This window comes from Ctenopharyngodon idella, chromosome 7, assembly GCF_019924925.1.
Source record: "Ctenopharyngodon idella isolate HZGC_01 chromosome 7, HZGC01, whole genome shotgun sequence".
Taxonomy (NCBI): Eukaryota; Metazoa; Chordata; class Actinopteri; order Cypriniformes; family Xenocyprididae; genus Ctenopharyngodon; species Ctenopharyngodon idella.
This window is the reverse complement of record NC_067226.1, coordinates 50,004,553-50,023,642: the sequence shown is the minus strand read 5'-3', so window position 1 is coordinate 50,023,642 and position 19,090 is coordinate 50,004,553. Positions and strand designations below refer to the sequence as shown.

The 19,090-nt window shown below is 37.4% G+C and overlaps 1 protein-coding gene across 1 annotated transcript in view; it reads right to left on the bottom strand.

Moving 5' to 3' along the window:
• Positions 1 to 916: 916 nt before the first annotated feature.
• Positions 917 to 19,090, bottom strand: part of LOC127515672 (mucin-2-like) — a 30,134-nt gene continuing 11,960 nt past the window's right edge. The window contains exons 3-12 of the mRNA XM_051899557.1: positions 13,333 to 17,124; positions 7,872 to 7,936; positions 5,526 to 5,641; positions 4,628 to 5,322; positions 4,261 to 4,325; positions 3,976 to 4,157; positions 3,744 to 3,856; positions 3,609 to 3,673; positions 3,334 to 3,512; positions 917 to 2,323 (exon numbers count right to left, since the gene is read on the bottom strand). Of these exons, the coding sequence (XP_051755517.1) occupies positions 2,232 to 2,323; positions 3,334 to 3,512; positions 3,609 to 3,673; positions 3,744 to 3,856; positions 3,976 to 4,157; positions 4,261 to 4,325; positions 4,628 to 5,322; positions 5,526 to 5,641; positions 7,872 to 7,936; positions 13,333 to 17,124 (5,364 nt within the window). The 3' untranslated portion in view covers positions 917 to 2,231. The remainder of the gene's footprint in view (positions 2,324 to 3,333; positions 3,513 to 3,608; positions 3,674 to 3,743; positions 3,857 to 3,975; positions 4,158 to 4,260; positions 4,326 to 4,627; positions 5,323 to 5,525; positions 5,642 to 7,871; positions 7,937 to 13,332; positions 17,125 to 19,090) is intronic.

Here is a 19,090-nt window from a genome sequence, read left to right as displayed (position 1 = left end):
AATGCAGAACAGTTAGTTCATGCATTCGTGACCTCAAGGCTAGATTACTGTAACGCTCTACTGGGTGGTTGCCCTGAAAATTGGTTTATACTTACAAAATACAATTAAGTTGGTCAGTGAAAACATTTCTTTTCTGAAAATCTATTATTTGTACTTTTGACAGTTAAACAAAAGTTGGAAGAGAATTAACAAATCACAGACTCTTGATTTTATTGCATTTTCTTGCAAAATGTCCCAACTTTTCTGTAAATGGGGTTGTAATGTTTGGTTGGTTTTCTCTTGTTTTTGCATGTGTTCATAATTTCTTTGTATGACAGCCAGGCCAAAAATGATTATCCTTGCAATGTGGCATTTCATTTAGTTATCACAACAAAAACAATTGACTCTAAGCACAACTATGCTCACAAAATCTTTTACAAATTTGTAATAATATTTGAATAAAAGGGTGAAGATGTCAATTTTCTTAGGCCGGACATAACTTGTGGCCAAGAATGTATATTGGAGGCTGCAGTCTTGTCTCCAAATTGATCGTTCAGCCAAAAATTTTTACTCTTTCTTTCTTTCTTTCTTTCATATGTGAAACAATAAATGGGTTGTTTCCCATAACTTTCATTGCATGGAATGTAAAAACAAAATATCTTTTTGTGTGTGTCTTTCACACTCATACAGATTTAGAATGTCACGAGGGTAAGTAAATGATGACATTACTGGGTGAACTATCAATTGATAATATTTTGTAATAATTTACTGTACATATCACATGCTTTACGAAAAGCCAATGAATCACATATGAAACTGCTAAAACTGGACAGACGGCTGTAGGAAGATAGATTAAATCTGAAATAAAATTCAGTTGATATGAAAATTTTTAATGCTGAGAGAAAGGAAGAGAGAAAAATAATACAATGACTAAAAATTTGAATTATCTTTTTATTATTATTATTATTATTTATCACCATCATAATCATAGTTGTGTCACCACAGTTTATTTAGCATGTCCTAAGAAAAGTGATAAATATTACTGCATGCATAACCGTTATAGAAAAATAATTACCACATCCAGTGTGAACAATATAACAATCAATACATTTCTCATGAATTCACAGAAAAGACCTTTAGGTTCATTAAATTAACATCAGAAATATTTGATAGGTATATATATATATATATATATTTTTTTTTTTGCTAAATAATTTAGAAAATACTGGTATGATACAGATAATTTTGCATGAAACATGACTTAAATATTATGTAGTTACCAAACTAAGAATGATGCTTAGAAGATGAGGAAAACCAACTGCGGCAAAGTATTGTTTTGTACAGGTTTTTATATGTAATATTATCAGACCGTCTTATCTGTGCGTTTTTCCACCAGACGTTTCTGATGTCACATCCTATAGATATTTATCATTCTTCCAAGTTGTTTTACAGGTTTCATAATCATTGAAACACTTCATCCTTTTGCTCATCAAAACCCGTTCCAGACTCTTCAAAGTCAGCCAGCATAAAAGAGACTCAGATTTTCCATTACATGGCTTATGTTCGCTTTCAGAAGAGCTGCAAGTATGTGTACATGAGATAAATGTCTGGGTGTGATTATAAAGAGATATATCATTTTTAAATGAACCTTTTTTTCCTCTGTCAGTACATAGTAGTGTTTATTTTAAAAATGCATAGTAGTTATGTTTCTGTCCTCCTTCAGTTTTAATATGTAGAGTATTTTCATCTAAACTGAGTAGATAGTTTTGATCCGAGGATGGCTGATTTTAAGGTCATCAATTTCATAAAACTGAGAATCAAATGAAATGGTCCATTAAACATTTGACTGATCACATCAAAAAAAAAAAGGAAAAACTGTTGCTTAAAAACTAATCGCAGGTAATTGTGGAACTTGTGTTATCACATTTATAATCCCAGTGATAATGTGCATTTCAGCAAACTTTAGAGTTTACAAACCAGTGTAGTGAATTTACGTGTTTATAAAAGTGCACAATGCTGGGTTCTGACCTAAATCTATAAAAACATGTAGGAACATACAGATCCAGAACTGAAATGGAATACATTATAGCTTAAGTTCGAAATTTTCAGAATAGGCTTATGTAAAACAGTACGTTCATTACTACTCATTAAGTAGCATCGGTAGCTTTATGTATGAGTCCTTCACTTGAGCAGATGTGCAAGGAGACATTCAGACCTGTCTGAATCAGTAATGTTGGGATGTGTAGTTATGGTCAATCAAACCATGGGACCAGAAGTGACACAGCAACCAGGACTAAAGCGGTCAACACACTGATCTTGCTGCTGACTTCAGCTGATGAAAATGCTGCATTACAAAGAAAACAGAGCAGAACAGACAGAGTTTATCATTCAGTTACCGTTCAGAATTTTGCCTAAAGCTCGTCTAGTAGACAGAGTACAGTTGTAACACTGCAAGTCTCAACTGTTTTGAATGTTAACACATTAGCATTCTCTCTCTGTGTCAAAGCTCATAAACTGCATTCCTTCAAAGATTTAAAGTCCTTTTTATTGGGAATACAGTAGTGGCCAAAAGTGTTTGTTTTTAATGACCCTACAAGTTGGATTAAGCTAACAAAATACAGTATGAGGAAAATATACATATAATTAAGGTATTTATCTGACAAAATTATTTGTCAAGAAAAGAGCAAACTACAGCTACAGGTTTTATTTTACTATGCAAAAAATGCATATAAAACCAAAAAGCTCACAGGTAAAAGCATACATTGACCACAATATAATCAGTTATTAATATTTTGTTGGTTTTCTTTTGTTTTTGCATGTGTTCATAATTTCTTTGTATGACAGCCTGGCCAAAAATTACATCCACACAATTTGGCATATTTCATTGCATTATCACAAATAAAAAAACTGACTCCAAGCACAAGTATGAAATATACTTTCAAAACACAAATATACTTTTCGAATCAGAGCCTGAAATTTGTTTGTGAATTTGTTAATGAACACCTTAAAGTGTATTTAAATTTGGACAGTAAATTGAGTGTAATGGCGCCAGGCAGTTTGAGTTCAAATTTTGAACTTAATTTATTAGTTTAAACAAAAAAAGTGCCATTTTGATTTAAAATTTAGATTTCAAGCAATTTGTTTTGATCTATTCATCTGTAGATAATTTATTCATTCAACCTACGCTATAGTGAATAAATTTCCTGCATTAATAGCGCGGAACTTGCAGGAGGGAATACTATTATGTGCAATATCGCATAAAAAACACAACTGTACTCTATCCTACATTGTTATGAGTGCAGTAATTATAGTAAAAATATTCGTCTGAGTAAAAGATTAAAGTGCATCACTTACCTGTACCATTTATCACAATTTCAGATGTGAAGATCTGGAAGGATAACGAGTTGTTTTTGGCTGCTCGAACTATAGTGTTCACTATCTGGGTGCTATTGGGTAGAACGGCCTCCGCTGTAAATGTAAGATCCATGGAGTTTCGGATCGTGGGAATACTCTTTGTTCTTACACTGGCATCACTAGAGAGAGGGAATGTGAATCAAAATTCATTCATTAAAACTGAGTATAATGTTAAATCAAAAGCTATATTCAAGAACACGCCAGCATATGCGTACCTGAAGCTTGTTATGGTTAAGGTACTGAAAAATCCAAGGTAATCAGCAAAGAAAAAAGGTTCAAGCTGCAAAAAAGAGAGAGCTGTTTAGACTAAATTCCTGAAATAACCAAAAACGAAGACACATTACACCTACCCCTGTTTTTATCATTGCTGCCCTGTTCTGAAATTCAGGTGAACTTTTATTTGAAAGAGCAGCCACAAAGGTTCCATCAGTCAGGATTGTCACTGGAATTGTCTGCGGTGATTCTACAAAAATAATTTTAAAAATTATCACAAACTGTTGTTTTCTAGGCAAGCTAACATGGTAAATTTCTTAGAAATTAGGCATATCAGACAACTGTAAATCGTCTGTGATTTGAACTTACTAACGACAATAATAGTGTTGGTATCAACACTAAGGTTGAAGGTTGAGTTTGGAGCTGCAACTGCTTCTTTCAGAGTCTCCACAATGGCAGTGCTGCTGGGGATGGGTTCAGTTGACGTTTCACTAAACACTAACTTAACATCTGCCTGTACATTTTGTTCTGCCCGGGTTTTGGCAACAGCTCTAAAACAAAACACAACCATACGTTAAGAATGTCACACAATCTGTCTGACATTGAAAGCAGGATAGAGTGTAAATTAAGTAATGAAGCAAATTATTAACTTACATGAAAGCAAGCACAATGGTCCTGATGAAACGATCCCCATACTTTGTTTTGTAGACTACATCAAACTGTGGAAACAGTGAGTCAGTTTTAGGAATGTTTCTAAATATTCTATGAAACAATTACATTTCATGGATGTAGATCTTTTTTTCATCCTTTGTATGAAATTAAGTTTAGATTTTTGCTTTTGAATTTTACTGTTATTTAAAAAACTAAAACATATAAGCATTTAAAATCAAAACAAAAACATTTTAAAATCCATCATATCCTTATCTTTGCGAATCATACAATATGTATGTATTGTTCTTCAGTTCTCTTGACCCTAAAGAAGATTTTGAAGAATGTGGATGCTCTGCAGTTTAAGACGTACCTCACCCTCTACCTTTGTGGCTAGGTTCTTAAATTCTGGACTTTGTTGGTCTTGAAGCGCTGGAACAAATACCACTATAATGACAACCTGTAAGGCTACTGTTGGCTGAGGACGTGCTGGTAGTGTGGTTGTGGTCGTGGTTGTGGTCGTGGTTGTGGTGGTGGGCGTTGTTGTTGTTGTTTGTGTGGTGGTTGGTTTGGCTGTAGTTGTGGATGGTTTGGTTGTGGTTGTAGTAGGTCTGGTTGTGGTTGTAGTAGGACTGGTTGTGGATGTGGTTGTAGTTGTAGTAGCACTGGTTGTGGTTGTTGAAGTAGGACTGGTTGTGGTAGTTGTAGTAGGACTGGTTGTGGTTGTAGTTGTAGTAGGACTGGTTGTGGTTGTTGTAGTAGGACTGGTTGTGGTTGTAGTTGTAGTAGGACTGGTTGTGGTTGTTGTTGTAGTAGGACTGGTTGTGGTAGTTGTAGTAGGACTGGTTGTGGTTGTTGAAGTAGGACTGGTTGTGGTTGTAGTTGTAGTAGGACTGGTTGTGGTTGTAGTTGTAGTAGGACTGGTTGTGGTAGTTGTAGTAGGACTGGTTGTGGTTGTAGTTGTAGTAGGACTGGTTGTGGTTGTTGAAGTAGGACTGGTTGTGGTTGTGGTTGTTGTAGTAGGACTAAGTGTGGTTGTAGTTGTAGTAGGACTGGTTGTGGTTGTTACTGTTGTGTGTTTGGATAATTTGTAGAATATAGTTAAATAAAAATAACAGTTGAAAAAACTATTGATCTCCAACAAGATAAAAAATAGTGTATAAAGAAGATCTATAAACAACAATAGTTTAATAACAATGAATAATAATACACAAAGCATTCTAAATAGTTTTGAATGACATTGCATTGAAGATATCACTTGTTTGACTTACCATTTACACTGGTGATGTTAAAAGAGGTGGTACCATTTGTAATACTATTGGTTATCTCCACAACACTGGGTATGTTTCTAAACGTTACTTCCATATCAGTGATGACTGATCCAGGACTACAGAAGGGATGGGAAGAGAAAGAGTCATTGTCATTTTTTTTATGAGTAAGATTCAGTACAGAAAATTTTATAACACATTTGGTTCATTACTGCAGCTATTTTTTGTTTGCTGTAGTTTTCTTGTGGTATTATACAAGTCTGTTAGATGCTTTTATTAACAAAATATAGATGATTCACAAAAACATTTGACAGTTACTGATATCTTTTGCCTTAGTATATCAGTAGAATTTTAGATTTACAAATTCTTTTTGCAAGTTTTGGAATTATCTTGACATGTTTTTTAATAAATAAGGAGCCCAACAATAGATGGTACAGTTCACATTCAGATCTCATCTCACCATCATTGAATCTGTCTGGGATTACAGGAAGAGACAGCAATTGAGACTAAAGCCGACATCCATAGAACTGTCAAAGCCTTTCCAAGATCCTGAAACAACCTACCAGCAAACTACTGTACTGTTTAAAAATTAACGTTTATTATGCAAATCATGTCAGTGTTTAGTGTGACCACACTTTGCCTTCAAAACAGCTCTTTCCTAGGTGTACACAGTTTTTAAGGTAGATTGTAGGTACAGTAGGTTGTTTTAAACATCTTGGAGAAGTTGCCATAGTTCTTCGATGGATTAGGGTTTAGCCTTAGATGCTTCTGTGTCTTCCATGTCTTCCAAACTGACTCAATAATGGTGGGAATAGATCTCTGTGTGGTTCATACCTTCTGTTATAAGACTCCTTGTTCATACAAAAATATCACTGAATTATTACAACATTTGTAATAGGAATGCTTGAAAATATAAAATTGTTATTTAAAGCATATATATATATATATATACAGTACACCCCCTTTGAAAAGTAACATTTTAAACAGTATCTCAAAGAACACAAAAACAATTTCCAAAATGTTGACAAGACTTAGTTTTATATAACATCTGTTTAACTTATAACATGAAGGTAAGGTTAATAATATAACTTAGAGAACAAAATGTTCAGTTTTACTCAAATTAGGGTGATGCAAAAATGAGTACACCCCACTGAAAGTCTCTGGAGCAAAGCTAAATTTTAGACTACAAATGTCTAATTTAACAAGAATTCAACCACAGGTGAGTCTAATTATTCATTACACAGGTGTCCAGCAGACAGTTGACTATAAAAGGGTGTTACAACCCCTTCCCATTTCATGCTGTCAGCAATGGCACCACATGGAAGAGAAATGTCACAAGACCTGAGAAAGAAAATAACTTCTTTACACCAGAAAGGTGAAGGCTACAAGAAGATCAGCAAAGCTTTACTTATCAGTCAGAATACTGTAGCAAAAGTGGTACAACAATTTAAAAAAGATGGAACTGCAACCATCTCACAGAGTCGTCCACGGAAGTTAACACCTCGACAGGAGCGTCTTCTGATGAGAAGGGTTGAAGAAAATCGGCATGCAAGTTCACTGCAGTTATCTAAACAAGTAGAAAGCCAAACTGGGGTGACTATTTCCCGTGAAACAATACGGCGCACACCGCAGAGGAATGGCATGCATGGGTGACGTCCACGAAAGAAGCCTCTCCTAAAGCACAGGTAGAAAAAAGCCCGCCTAGAGTTTGCCAGGGCCCATGCTGACAAAAATGAAGACTACTGGGACTCTATACTCTGGCGTGATGAGACCAAGATAAATGTTTTTGGAACTGATGGCTTCAAAACTGTATGGCGTCACAAAGGTGAGGAAGAGACAAGTTGAGCATCAATCTCCATCCAGCATCCAGTCTCTAAAAGAGGTCATTCTTGAAGAATGGAAAAAGATAGATGTTGCAAAATGTTGCCAACTTGTTCATTCCATGCCTAGAAGACTTGGTGCTGTCATTAAAAATCATGGAGGCCATACAAACTACTAGATATAGTAGTTTTTGTTGTGGGGTGTACTCATTTTTGCATCATCGTAATTTGAGTAAAACTGAAAAATGTGTAATCTGAGTTATATTATTAACTTTACTTTCATGTTACAAGTTAAACAGATGTTATATTAAACTTAGTCTTGTCAACATTTTGGAAAATGTTTTTGTGTTCATTGAGATATTGTTTAAAATGTTACTTTTCAAAGGGGGTGTACTCATTTACACTGAGCACTATACTAGACTTTTTTTCTAAAAAAAAAAAAAAAAAAAAATTATTAAAAAATAAAAATTGTTTTCCAAAAATGAAATATATTCTTACTATAAGGCAAATAAAATAAAGAAATACCCACCTGAATGAAATAACTGTCAATTTAATGAAGGTGGCACTGAATTTTGTTTTAAAGATTTGCCCAATCTGTGGAAAACAGTTTCACAATGTTAGGTTCAAAATTTAGTTATCAATTAGGAATTTGAAACTCTGTCAAAAACCTAGAACATAAAAGACATTTGGATGTCATTAATTTGTTGTTACATGATATGCAGTTACTGTTTCCAAATTTCAGTGCATAGTAGCATTTACTGTAACAGGCCTTAGTTCTTGCTCAACAGTGTACTTTAACTTTCTTTGTACATCATCCATAACAAAAGTATTTACATGTTTTTTTTTAAATATTTGCACCTATTTTCACCTATAGTTTATGTTGTTGTTATGTATTCACTTATTTTTGAGATCATAACTTTTAAACCATTTGGTGTAGACTTTTTTTTTCTAGGCTGAGTAACCAATGAGGGGATTTAAATGATCAGTGTCTGCATCACTTCAGTCTTCCACAATGAGCTTTACTTAGGATGGACTGCTTCAACTCTCAGCCCGGTTAATAGATAGCTAAAGAGACTTCACCTGCTACTGCCTACACCTTGGGCTTTTGATGGACTTCTAGGAAAATGAACCACCGCAAACTACCAGCTATACTATGGAGCTAGAAATATGACAATATGATTTGAATTTGAATTGTGTAAATTTGAATTATAGAAGTGTCATTTAAGAGGACTTCCGGCGGCAAGATGAGGAGGTAGTCGCGTTTCGTTTGCGCTCTCATATAATTTCATTTTATTTACACTAAGATACGATCAAGTATACTTTGAAAAGGGATAACTTTGTCCGTTATAACACCCTGCATCTCTATTAACCAATCTATTGTAAAATGACAAGCAAAAACGTTAAAAAATCAACGACAAGACAGACACGGCTCGACAGTCCCAAACTAAAGCAGGCTAGCATGGAGGCTGCTGCTAACAACCGCGAGGAGCTATCTTTGATGCCAGAAGACAATACGCTTCTTCAGTTGGTTAAAACTGAACTAACATTCTCTCACAGTCAGATGTCGGATACCATCAAAACAGAGATGGCGAGCTTCCTCTCAGAGATTGGATTGATTGTCGAAAACGTTCGATCGGAGGTCAAAACCAAAATGGATGCTCTACAACTGGAGATAGCGGGGCAAATCCATTCCATTCAGACTAAGCAAACCATTATGTCTGATACTATGGAGAATATGGAAACAACCCTCAGTTCCCATCACGACTCGCTAGAAGCAATGGTAACCACAGTCTCAACGTTGAAAGAACACCCCATGCTGTGTGAGCAATGTTCAGACTGATAGAGGGGGAAGATTTGTAGTAGTAACTGGTTCATTATATAATGTTTCCCTGAAATTAGCCAATATTTACGCCCCTAATTGGGACGACATATCATTTATAAAAAATTTTAACCAATCTCTCCAATTTGTCTACACATAAATCCTAGGAGACTTTAACTGGGTGCTCCACCCTACTATGGATCGGTCTTCAAAAACGCCCTACAATATAACTAAATCCGCCATGTTTATAAATACTTTTTTGGAGACGTATACATTTTCTGATCCCTGGCGTTTCTTATATCCAAATCTTAAGTAGTTTTCATTTGTTTCCCCAGTGCATCGTTCATACTCACGAATTGACTACTTCTTAATAGATGAGAAAGTTTTAACTTCTGTTATTGATTGTAAATATGAATCTATCGTAATTTTAGATCATAGTCCAATTAGCTTTTCACAAATCACCAATTCGGAAGTCATGGCGCTTTAGTAATTTTATTCTTTCCGATTCATCCTTTGTGGACTTTATCAATAATAGAATTGATCTTTTTTGATCTATCAATGATACCACAGATATTAGCAAAGCTACACTTTGGGAGTCTTTAAAAGCCTATATTAGGGGGGAAATAATCTCATTTTCATCGTGGGAGAGGAAAAAAAGAAACCAGACAGACAGAAAGACTTTCGCTACAATCTCGCTCTAAATTATATGAACACTCGGACAAATCTTGGAAAATTCTTGCACAACAAATTAGGCAATATTCAACTACAAATATTATAATATCTATTCGTAGAGATGACGGCAGCATCACAAAGGATGACAATTCGGTTTTTGAACAATTCTATACAGCCCTATATTCATCAGAAATTGACTTTAACCCTTCCTAACGTAACTTTTTTTTTCAATTCCATTACAATGCCCCAAATTCCCTTTGACAATAATGCAGAATTGGAGAAAATTTTAAATCTAGAAGAACTTCATTTAGCTCTCTTAAACATGGAAAACTCAAAAGCTCCAGTGCCAGATGGCTTCACGGTAGAATTTTAAAAAAATGTTTAAAGGGAAACTAATGCCTCTGTTAGTTGCTGTACTTGAAGAATCATTCTCTGTAGGGCGCCTCCCGCACACATTCTATCAAGCGACAATTTTGGTTTTACCTAAAAAAGGGAAAGACCCTCTAAACTGCAGCTCGTTTCGGCCCATATCCCTGTTCAATGTGGACTGTAAAATATTGGCTAAGGTTCTAGCCCGAAGACTGGAGAACATTCTTCCTACTATCTTAGCCCCAGTTCAGACTGGCTTCGTTAAAAAACGATTTTCTTTCTTCAATATACGTAGAGTATTCAATATTATTTATTCTCCTGACTCAAATAAGCATAAACCTGAAATTTTAATATCTCTAGATGCTGAAAAAGCCTTCGATAGAGTGGAGTGGAGCTATCTTTTCAGCTGTTTAGAGAGATTTGGTGTGGTCCAAATTTCTTGACTTGAGTAAAACTCTTATATGCATCTCCCTTTTCTTCCGTTATTACAAATAACACTAGCTCACAATATTTTCCATTGTATAGGGGAACTAGACAGGGTTGTCCTCTGTCCCCTTTATTATTTGCGATGGTGATTGAACCTCTAGCCGTTTTGCTGAGGTCAACCACAGTTATTCAGGGTCAATCTAGGGGGGACAGAGAGCATAAACTATCACTCTATGCAGACGATCTGCTTCTATTTATTGCAGATCCACATAATTCTCTCCCTCATGTTATGACCGCACTCGAGCGTTTCAGTCTCATTTCAGGGTATAAACTTAACCTCTCTAAGAGTGAATTATTTCCTATAAATCATGCAGCAAAAAATAATTCTTTTTCTGTCTACCCATTTACAGTAGCCCCTGATAAATTTACATATTTAGGCGTGGTTGTTTCGAGAAATATTTCTGAGCTGTTTAAGCTCAACTTTACTCCTCTCTTGGAACAAACTAGGATAACCCTCGAAAAATGGTCTAAGCTTCCCATCTCTTTAATTGGTAGGATTAATGTAATTAAAATGAATACGCTCCCTAAGTTTTTATATCTGTTCCAAACCATACCTATTTACATTAAGAAATCTTTTTTTGCTCATTTAAAAAAGATTATCTCGTCTTATCTTTGGAACAAGAAACCCCCCAGAATACGTCTATGTTTTCTGCAAAACCCTAAAGAACAGGGGGGGGATGGCTCTCCCAAACTTTCAGCTATATTATTGGGCTTGTAATCTAAGAGCTCTGGCTTACTGGCAAGGTTCACATTATATAAATCACTTTCCGGACTGGGTCCAGATAGAATCATCAGCCTGCCTTCCTTTTTCACTCCCAGCCCTCCTATTCTCACCTTTACCACTGGGTCAAGCTGGCAAAGATGTATTCCTCTGTTGACCCCACCTGTACAAGATGTAAGCAGTCCTCTGCTACATTATCTCATATGTTTTGGTTATGTCCTAGTCTGTCTGTTTTTTGGTCACAGATTTTTGTATCTTATTCTAGAATATTTAGCAAAGATGTTTGTGCAAATCCTTTAACTGCCATCTTTGGTATTGTGTGTGAAAAGAAAACACTTTGTCAGAAAGTGAATTGGACTGTATAGCCTTTACTTCTCTGTTGGCAAGGCACTTGATTTTGATTAATTGGAAACAGTCCCTCCCTCCTTCTTTTAAACAGTGGGCCAGAGATGTGTTACAATTCTTGAGTTTGGAAAAAATAAGACTTAATTTAAGGAGCTCTGGGTCTAAGTTCACTGTCATGTGGCGTCCTTTCATAAATTATCTTCAAAACCAATTATAACTGTAAGTGGACGAACTGATGCTGATGTCAGGTTTTGCAGATTTACTGATGTGATTCTCTTTTTTTTTCTTTGTGCACACGTTGTAAAAGCACAATATCTGTATACGGGCTGTGTTGTTGTTGTTTGTGTTGATATGTGAATATGTATGTTGACTGTTGTGTAAATAAAAAATGGAGGGAAAAAAAAAGAAGTGTCATTTAATGGGTCTTTTAATGGGTCACAGACACTTATCCCTTCAGATTTAATTTAATTTAATTTAATTTAATTTAATTTAACAAGCCTACAATTTGGATGATATTGAGCGAAAAAAAAAGTATCATGTAATAGTGCAAATGATCATTTATGATGTTCTTGAGCTCAAAACGCCAGCGAGTGTTTGAAATAGCCTAACATCCAACTTGGATTTGATTCCAATAACAGAATGAAGCAGAAATATAGTAATTGTTATGTGTGACTATTATGCATGCTAATCTCTTCCATGCTAAATATACTTTATACTAAAACAAACAGGCATAACAGAGACCCCCAGAGATAAATGTCTCACGTGTTGAGAATTATTGCTACTGTATAATTGGCCAAAATTCAACGTTCTACATTTCCGAGAACCTCTACTCTTCCCTGTAGAACCTGGAAGTTGGACCTCTGACCTACTTTCAGTACGACCTGAATTTCTGCATTTTGAATTTTAGAATATTGAATTTGGTGTTTCGAATTTGTTCTGCATGTTGAAAACGTGAAGCTGTATTTTTAAGAAGTGGATATTTACAGTCTAAGAATTCAGAACAAAAATATGCTGATTGAAAATACATATGTAGAAAAGTATGCCATGAAAAATCTCAATTTTGTTAAATATCAAATGTCCAAGATTCAAGTCTAAAAAATTAAAAATTCAAAACTATATAAAATGGCACTTAATATTCAAATCTGTTAAATGACACTTCTCTATAATTCAAATGTACACAATTCAAATTCAAATAGTATTGTCATATTTCTAGCTCCATACTATACAACATGACACACACTGTGAAATTTGTGAAATTAAAATATGGACTAATAATTGTTAAAATAGCGGTGTAGTGATATTTACACCAGTGCAATTAGTGTTCTATTTTATTTGTGCACTGGTGTAAATATCACTACACTGCTATTTTAATAATTATTAGTCCATATTTTGAAATATGACAATACGATTTGAATTTGAAAAATATTTTTTTGTCCTTCTGGGGTGCAAATAGTTTGCACTAATATTTACATTAGGTTGCAGAATAAAATACTTAATACATCCAAATTCAAATGATTTGTTTCTATTTATCTTGCTCAGCAAATTGGATATGCATTAAAAATATGTCACACTACGTACCTCTTTTTTAACTAGAGTTGTTCTATTAATAAATGCATCAGAAGATGAATTTAACAGTTGTGAATCAAAATTTTCATCGCTGGAAAAGCTAACACGAACTGTAGCTGGTAAATGAGTTGTTGGCTGAGCTGTTGCAGTTGTAGTGTCTGCTATTGTTTGAGTTGTTGCAGTTTCAGCAGTTCTAGTGTCTGCTGATGTTTGAGTTGTTGCAGTTTCAGTGGTTGCAGTGTCTGCTGATGTTTGAGTTGTTGCAGTTTCAGTGGATCTAGTGTCTGCTATTGTTTGAGTTGTTGCAGGTTCAGTGGTTGTTGGCTGAGCTGTTGCAGTTGTAGTGTCTGCTGATGTTCGAGTTGCTGCTGGTTCAGTAGTTGTAGTGTCTGCTGATGTTTGAGTTGTTGCAGTTTCAGTGGTTGTAGTGTCCGCTGATGTTTGAGTTGTTGTAATTTCAGTAGTTGTAGTATCCGCTGATGTTTGAGTTGTTGCGGTTTCAGTAGTTGTAGTGTCCACTGATGTTTGAGTTGTTGCATCCGCTGATGTTTGAGTTGTTGCGGATTCAGTGGTTGTAGTGTCCACTGATGTTTGAGTTGTTGCCGTTTCAGTGGTTGTAGTGTCTGCTGATGTTTGAGTTGCTGCAGTCTCAGTAGTTGTAGTGTCTGCTGATGTTTGAGTTGTTGCAGTTTCAGTAGTTGTAGTGTCTGCTGATGTTTGAGTTGTGACAGTTTCAGTAGTTGTAGTGTATGCTGATGTTTGAGTTGTTGCAGTTTCTGTAGTTGTAGTGTCTGCTGATGTTTGAGTTGCTGCAGTCTCAGTAGTTGTAGTGTCTGCTGATGTTTGAGTTGTTGCAGTTTCAGTAGTTGTAGTGTCTGCTGATGTTTGAGTTGTTGCAGTTTCTGTAGTGGTAGTGTACGCTGATGTTTGAGTTGTTGCAGTTTCTGTACTTGTAGTGTCTGCTGATGTTTGAGTTGCTGCAGTCTCAGTAGTTGTAGTGTCTGCTGATGTTTGAGTTGTTGCAGTTTCAGCGGATCTAGTGTCTGCTGTTGTTTGAGTTGTTGCAGGTTCAGTGGTTGTAGTGTCCGCTGATGTTTGAGTTGTTGCGGTTTCAGTAGTTGTAGTGTCCACTGATGTTTGAGTTGTTGCATCCGCTGATGTTTGAGTTGTTGCGGATTCAGTGGTTGTAGTGTCCACTGATGTTTGAGTTGTTGCCGTTTCAGTGGTTGTAGTGTCCGCTGATGTTTGAGTTGTTGCAGTCTCAGTGGTTGTAGTGTCTGCTGATGTTTGAGTTGCTGCAGTCTCAGTAGTTGTAGTGTCTGCTGATGTTTGAGTTGTTGCAGTTTCAGTAGTTGTAGTGTCTGCTGATGTTTGAGTTGTGACAGTTTCAGTAGTTGTAGTGTATGCTGATGTTTGAGTTGTTGCAGTTTCTGTAGTTGTAGTGTCTGCTGATGTTTGAGTTGCTGCAGTCTCAGTAGTTGTAGTGTCTGCTGATGTTTGAGTTGTTGCAGTTTCAGTAGTTGTAGTGTCTGCTGATGTTTGAGTTGTTGCAGTTTCTGTACTTGTAGTGTCTGCTGATGTTTGAGTTGCTGCAGTCTCAGTAGTTGTAGTGTCTGCTGATGTTTGAGTTGTTGCAGTTTCAGCGGATCTAGTGTCTGCTGTTGTTTGAGTTGTTGCAGGTTCAGTGGTTGTAGTGTCCACTGATGTTTGAGTTGTTGTGTCCGCTGATGTTTGAGTTGTTGCGGTTTCAGTAGTTGTAGTGTCCACTGATGTTTGAGTTGTTGCATCCGCTGATGTTTGAGTTGTTGCGGATTCAGTGGTTGTAGTGTCCGCTGATGTTTGAGTTGTTGCAGTTTCAGTAGTTGTAGTGTCCACTGATGTTTGAGTTGTTGCCGTTTCAGTGGTTGTAGTGTCCGCTGATGTTTGAGTTGTTGCAGTCTCAGTGGTTGTAGTGTCTGCTGATGATTGAGTTGTGACAGTTTCAGTAGTTGTAGTGTCTGCTGATGTTTGAGTTGTTGCAGTTTCTGTAGTTGTAGTGTCTGCTGATGTTTGAGTTGTTGCAGTCTCAGTAGTTGTAGTGTCTGCTGATGATTGAGTTGTGACAGTTTCTGTAGTTGTAGTGTCTGCTGATGATTGAGTTGTGACAGTTTCTGTAGTTGTAGTGTCTGCTGATGTTTGAGTTGCTGCAGTCTCAGTAGTTGTAGTGTCTGCTGATGTTTGAGTTGTTGCAGTTTCTGTAGTTGTAGTGTCTGCTGATGTTTGAGTTGCTGCAGTCTCAGTAGTTGTAGTGTCTGCTGATGTTTGAGTTGTTGCAGTTTCAGTAGTTGTAGTGTCTTCTGATGTTTGAGTTGTTGCGGATTCAGCAGTTGTAGTGTCTGCTGATGTTTGAGTTGTTGCACTTTCAGTGGTTGTAGTGTCTGCTGATGTTTGAGTTGTTGCACTTTCAGTGGTTGTAGTGTACGCTGATGTTTGAGGTTCAGTAGTTGTAGTGTCCGCCGATGTTTGAGTTGTTGCATTCTCAGTGGTTGTAGTGTCTGCTGATGTTTGAGTTGTTGCCGGTTCAGTAGTAGTAGTGTCCAGTGATGTTTGAGTTGTTGCAGTTTCAGTGATTGTAGTGTCTGCTGATGTTTGAGTTGTTGCAGGTTCAGTGGTCGTAGTGTCTGCTAATGTTTGAGTTGTTGCAGTTTCAGTAGTTGTAGTGTCCGCTGATGTTTGAGTTGTTGCAGTTTCAGCGGATCTAGTGTCTGCTGTTGTTTGAGTTGTTGCAGGTTCAGTGGTTGTAGTGTCCACTGATGTTTGAGTTGTTGTGTCCGCTGATGTTTGAGTTGTTGCGGTTTCAGTAGTTGTAGTGTCCACTGATGTTTGAGTTGTTGCATCCGCTGATGTTTGAGTTGTTGCGGATTCAGTGGTTGTAGTGTCCGCTGATGTTTGAGTTGTTGCAGTTTCAGTAGTTGTAGTGTCCACTGATGTTTGAGTTGTTGCCGTTTCAGTGGTTGTAGTGTCCGCTGATGTTTGAGTTGTTGCAGTCTCAGTGGTTGTAGTGTCTGCTGATGATTGAGTTGTGACAGTTTCAGTAGTTGTAGTGTCTGCTGATGTTTGAGTTGTTGCAGTTTCTGTAGTTGTAGTGTCTGCTGATGTTTGAGTTGTTGCAGTCTCAGTAGTTGTAGTGTCTGCTGATGATTGAGTTGTGACAGTTTCAGTAGTTGTAGTGTCTGCTGATGTTTGAGTTGTTGCAGTTTCTGTAGTTGTAGTGTCTGCTGATGTTTGAGTTGCTGCAGTCTCAGTAGTTGTAGTGTCTGCTGATGTTTGAGTTGTTGCAGTTTCAGTAGTTGTAGTGTCTTCTGATGTTTGAGTTGTTGCGGATTCAGCAGTTGTAGTGTCTGCTGATGTTTGAGTTGTTGCACTTTCAGTGGTTGTAGTGTCTGCTGATATTTGAGTTGTTGCACTTTCAGTGGTTGTAGTGTACGCTGATGTTTGAGGTTCAGTAGTTGTAGTGTCCGCCGATGTTTGAGTTGTTGCATTCTCAGTGGTTGTAGTGTCTGCTGATGTTTGAGTTGTTGCCGGTTCAGTAGTTGTAGTGTCCAGTGATGTTTGAGTTGTTGCAGTTTCAGTGATTGTAGTGTCTGCTGATGTTTGAGTTGTTGCAGGTTCAGTGGTCGTAGTGTCTGCTAATGTTTGAGTTGTTGCAGTTTCAGTAGTTGTAGTGTCCGCTGATGTTTGAGTTGTTGCAGTTTCAGTAGTTGTAGTGTCCGCTGATGTTTGAGTTGTTGCAGTTTCAGTGATTGTAGTGTCTGCTGATGTTTGAGTTGTTGCAGGTTCAGTGGTTGTAGTGTGCACTGATGTTTGAGTTGTTGTGTCCGCTGATGTTTGAGTTGTTGCAGTTTCAGTGGTTGTAGTGTCCGCTGATGTTGGAGTTGTTGCAGTTTCAGTGACTGTAGTGTCCGCTGATGTTTGAGTTGTTGTAATTTCAGTAGTTGTAGTATCCGCTGATGTTTGAGTTGTTGCACTTTCAGTAGTTGTAGTGTCCCCTGATGTTTGAGTTGTTGCAGTTTCAGTGATTGTAGTGTCTGCTGATGTTTGAGTTGTTGCAGGTTCAGTGGTTGTAGTGTGCACTGATGTTTGAGTTGTTGTGTCCGCTGATGTTTGAGTTGTTGCAGTTTCAGTGGTTGTAGTGTCCGCTGATGTTGGAGTTGTTGCAGTTTCAGTGACTGTAGTGTCCGCTGATGTTTGAGTTGTTGTAATTTCAGTAGTTGTAGTATCCGCTGATGTTTGAGTTGTTGCACTTTCAGTAGTTGTAGTGTCCCCTGATGTTTGAGTTGTTGCGGATTCAGTAGTTGTAGTGTCTGCTGATGTTTGAGTTGTTGCAGTTTCAGTAGTTGTAGTGTCTGCTGATGTTTGAGTTGTTGCAGTTTCTGTAGTGGTAGTGTCTGCTGATTTTTGAGTTGTTGCAGTTTCAGTGGTTTTACTGTCTGCTGTTGTTAGAGTTGTTGCAGGTTCAGTGGTTGTAGTGTCCACTGATGTTTGAGTTGTTGCACTTTCAGTAGTTGTTGTGTCCGGTGATGTTTGAGTTGTTGCAGTTTCAGTCGGTGTAGTGTCTGCCGATGTTTGAGTTGTTGCAGGCTCAGTGGTTGTAGTGTCTGCTGATGTTTGAGTTGTAGCACTTTCAGTGGTTGTAGTGTCCACTGACGTTTGAGTTGCTGCAGTCTTAGTGGTTGTAGTGTCCGCTGATGTTTGAGTTGTTGCAGTTTCAGTGGTTGTAGTGTCTGCTGATGTTTGAGTTGTTGCAGTTTCAGTGGTTGTAGTGTCCGCTGATGTTTGATTTGTTGCAGTTTCAGTGGTTGTAGTGTCCGCTGAAGTTTGAGTTGCTGCAGTCTCAGTGGTTGTAGTGTCTGCTGATGTTTGAGTTGTTGCTGGTTCAGTAGTTGTAGTGTCCAGTGATGTTTGAGTTGTTGCAGTTTCAGTGGTTGTAGTGTCTGCTGATGTTTGAGTTGTTGCAGGCTCAGTGGTTGTAGTGTCTGCTGATGTTTGAGTTGCTGCAGTCTCAGTGGTTGTAGTGTCCGCTGATGTTTGAGTTGTTGCATCCGCTGATGTTTGAGTTGTTGCAGTTTCAGTGATTCTAGTGTCTGCTGATGTTTGAGTTGTTGCAGGCTCAGTGGTTGTAGTGTCTGCTGATGTTTGAGTTGCTGCAGTCTCAGTGGTTGTAGTGTCCGCTGATGTTTGAGTTGTTGCAGTTTCAGTAGTTGTAGTGTCTGCTGATGTTTGAGTTGTTGCAGTTTCAGTGGTTGTAGTGTACGCTGATGTTTGAGGTTCAGTAGTTGTAGTGTCTGCTGATGTTTGAGTTGTTGCATTTTCAGTGGTTGTAGTTTCTGCTGATGTTTGAGTTGTTGCTGGTTCAGTAGTTGTAGTGTCCAGTGTTGTTTGAGTTTTTGCAGGTTCAGTGATTGCAGTGTCCGCTGATGTTTGAGTTGTTGCAGTTTCAGTGATTGTAGTGTCTGCTGATGTTTGAGTTGTTGCAGTTTCTGTAGTTGTAGTGTCCGCTGATGTTTGAGTTGTTGCAGTTTCAGTGGTTGTAGTGTCCGCTGATGTTTGAGTTGTTGTAGTTTCAGTGATTGTAGTGTCTGCTGATGTTTGAGTTGTTGCAGTTTCAGTGTTTGTAGTGTCCACTGATGTTGGAGTTGTTGCAGTTTCAGTGACTGTAGTGTCCAGTGATGTTTGAGTTGTTGCAGTTTCAGTGGTTGTAGTGTCTGCTGATGTTTGAGTTGTTGCTGGT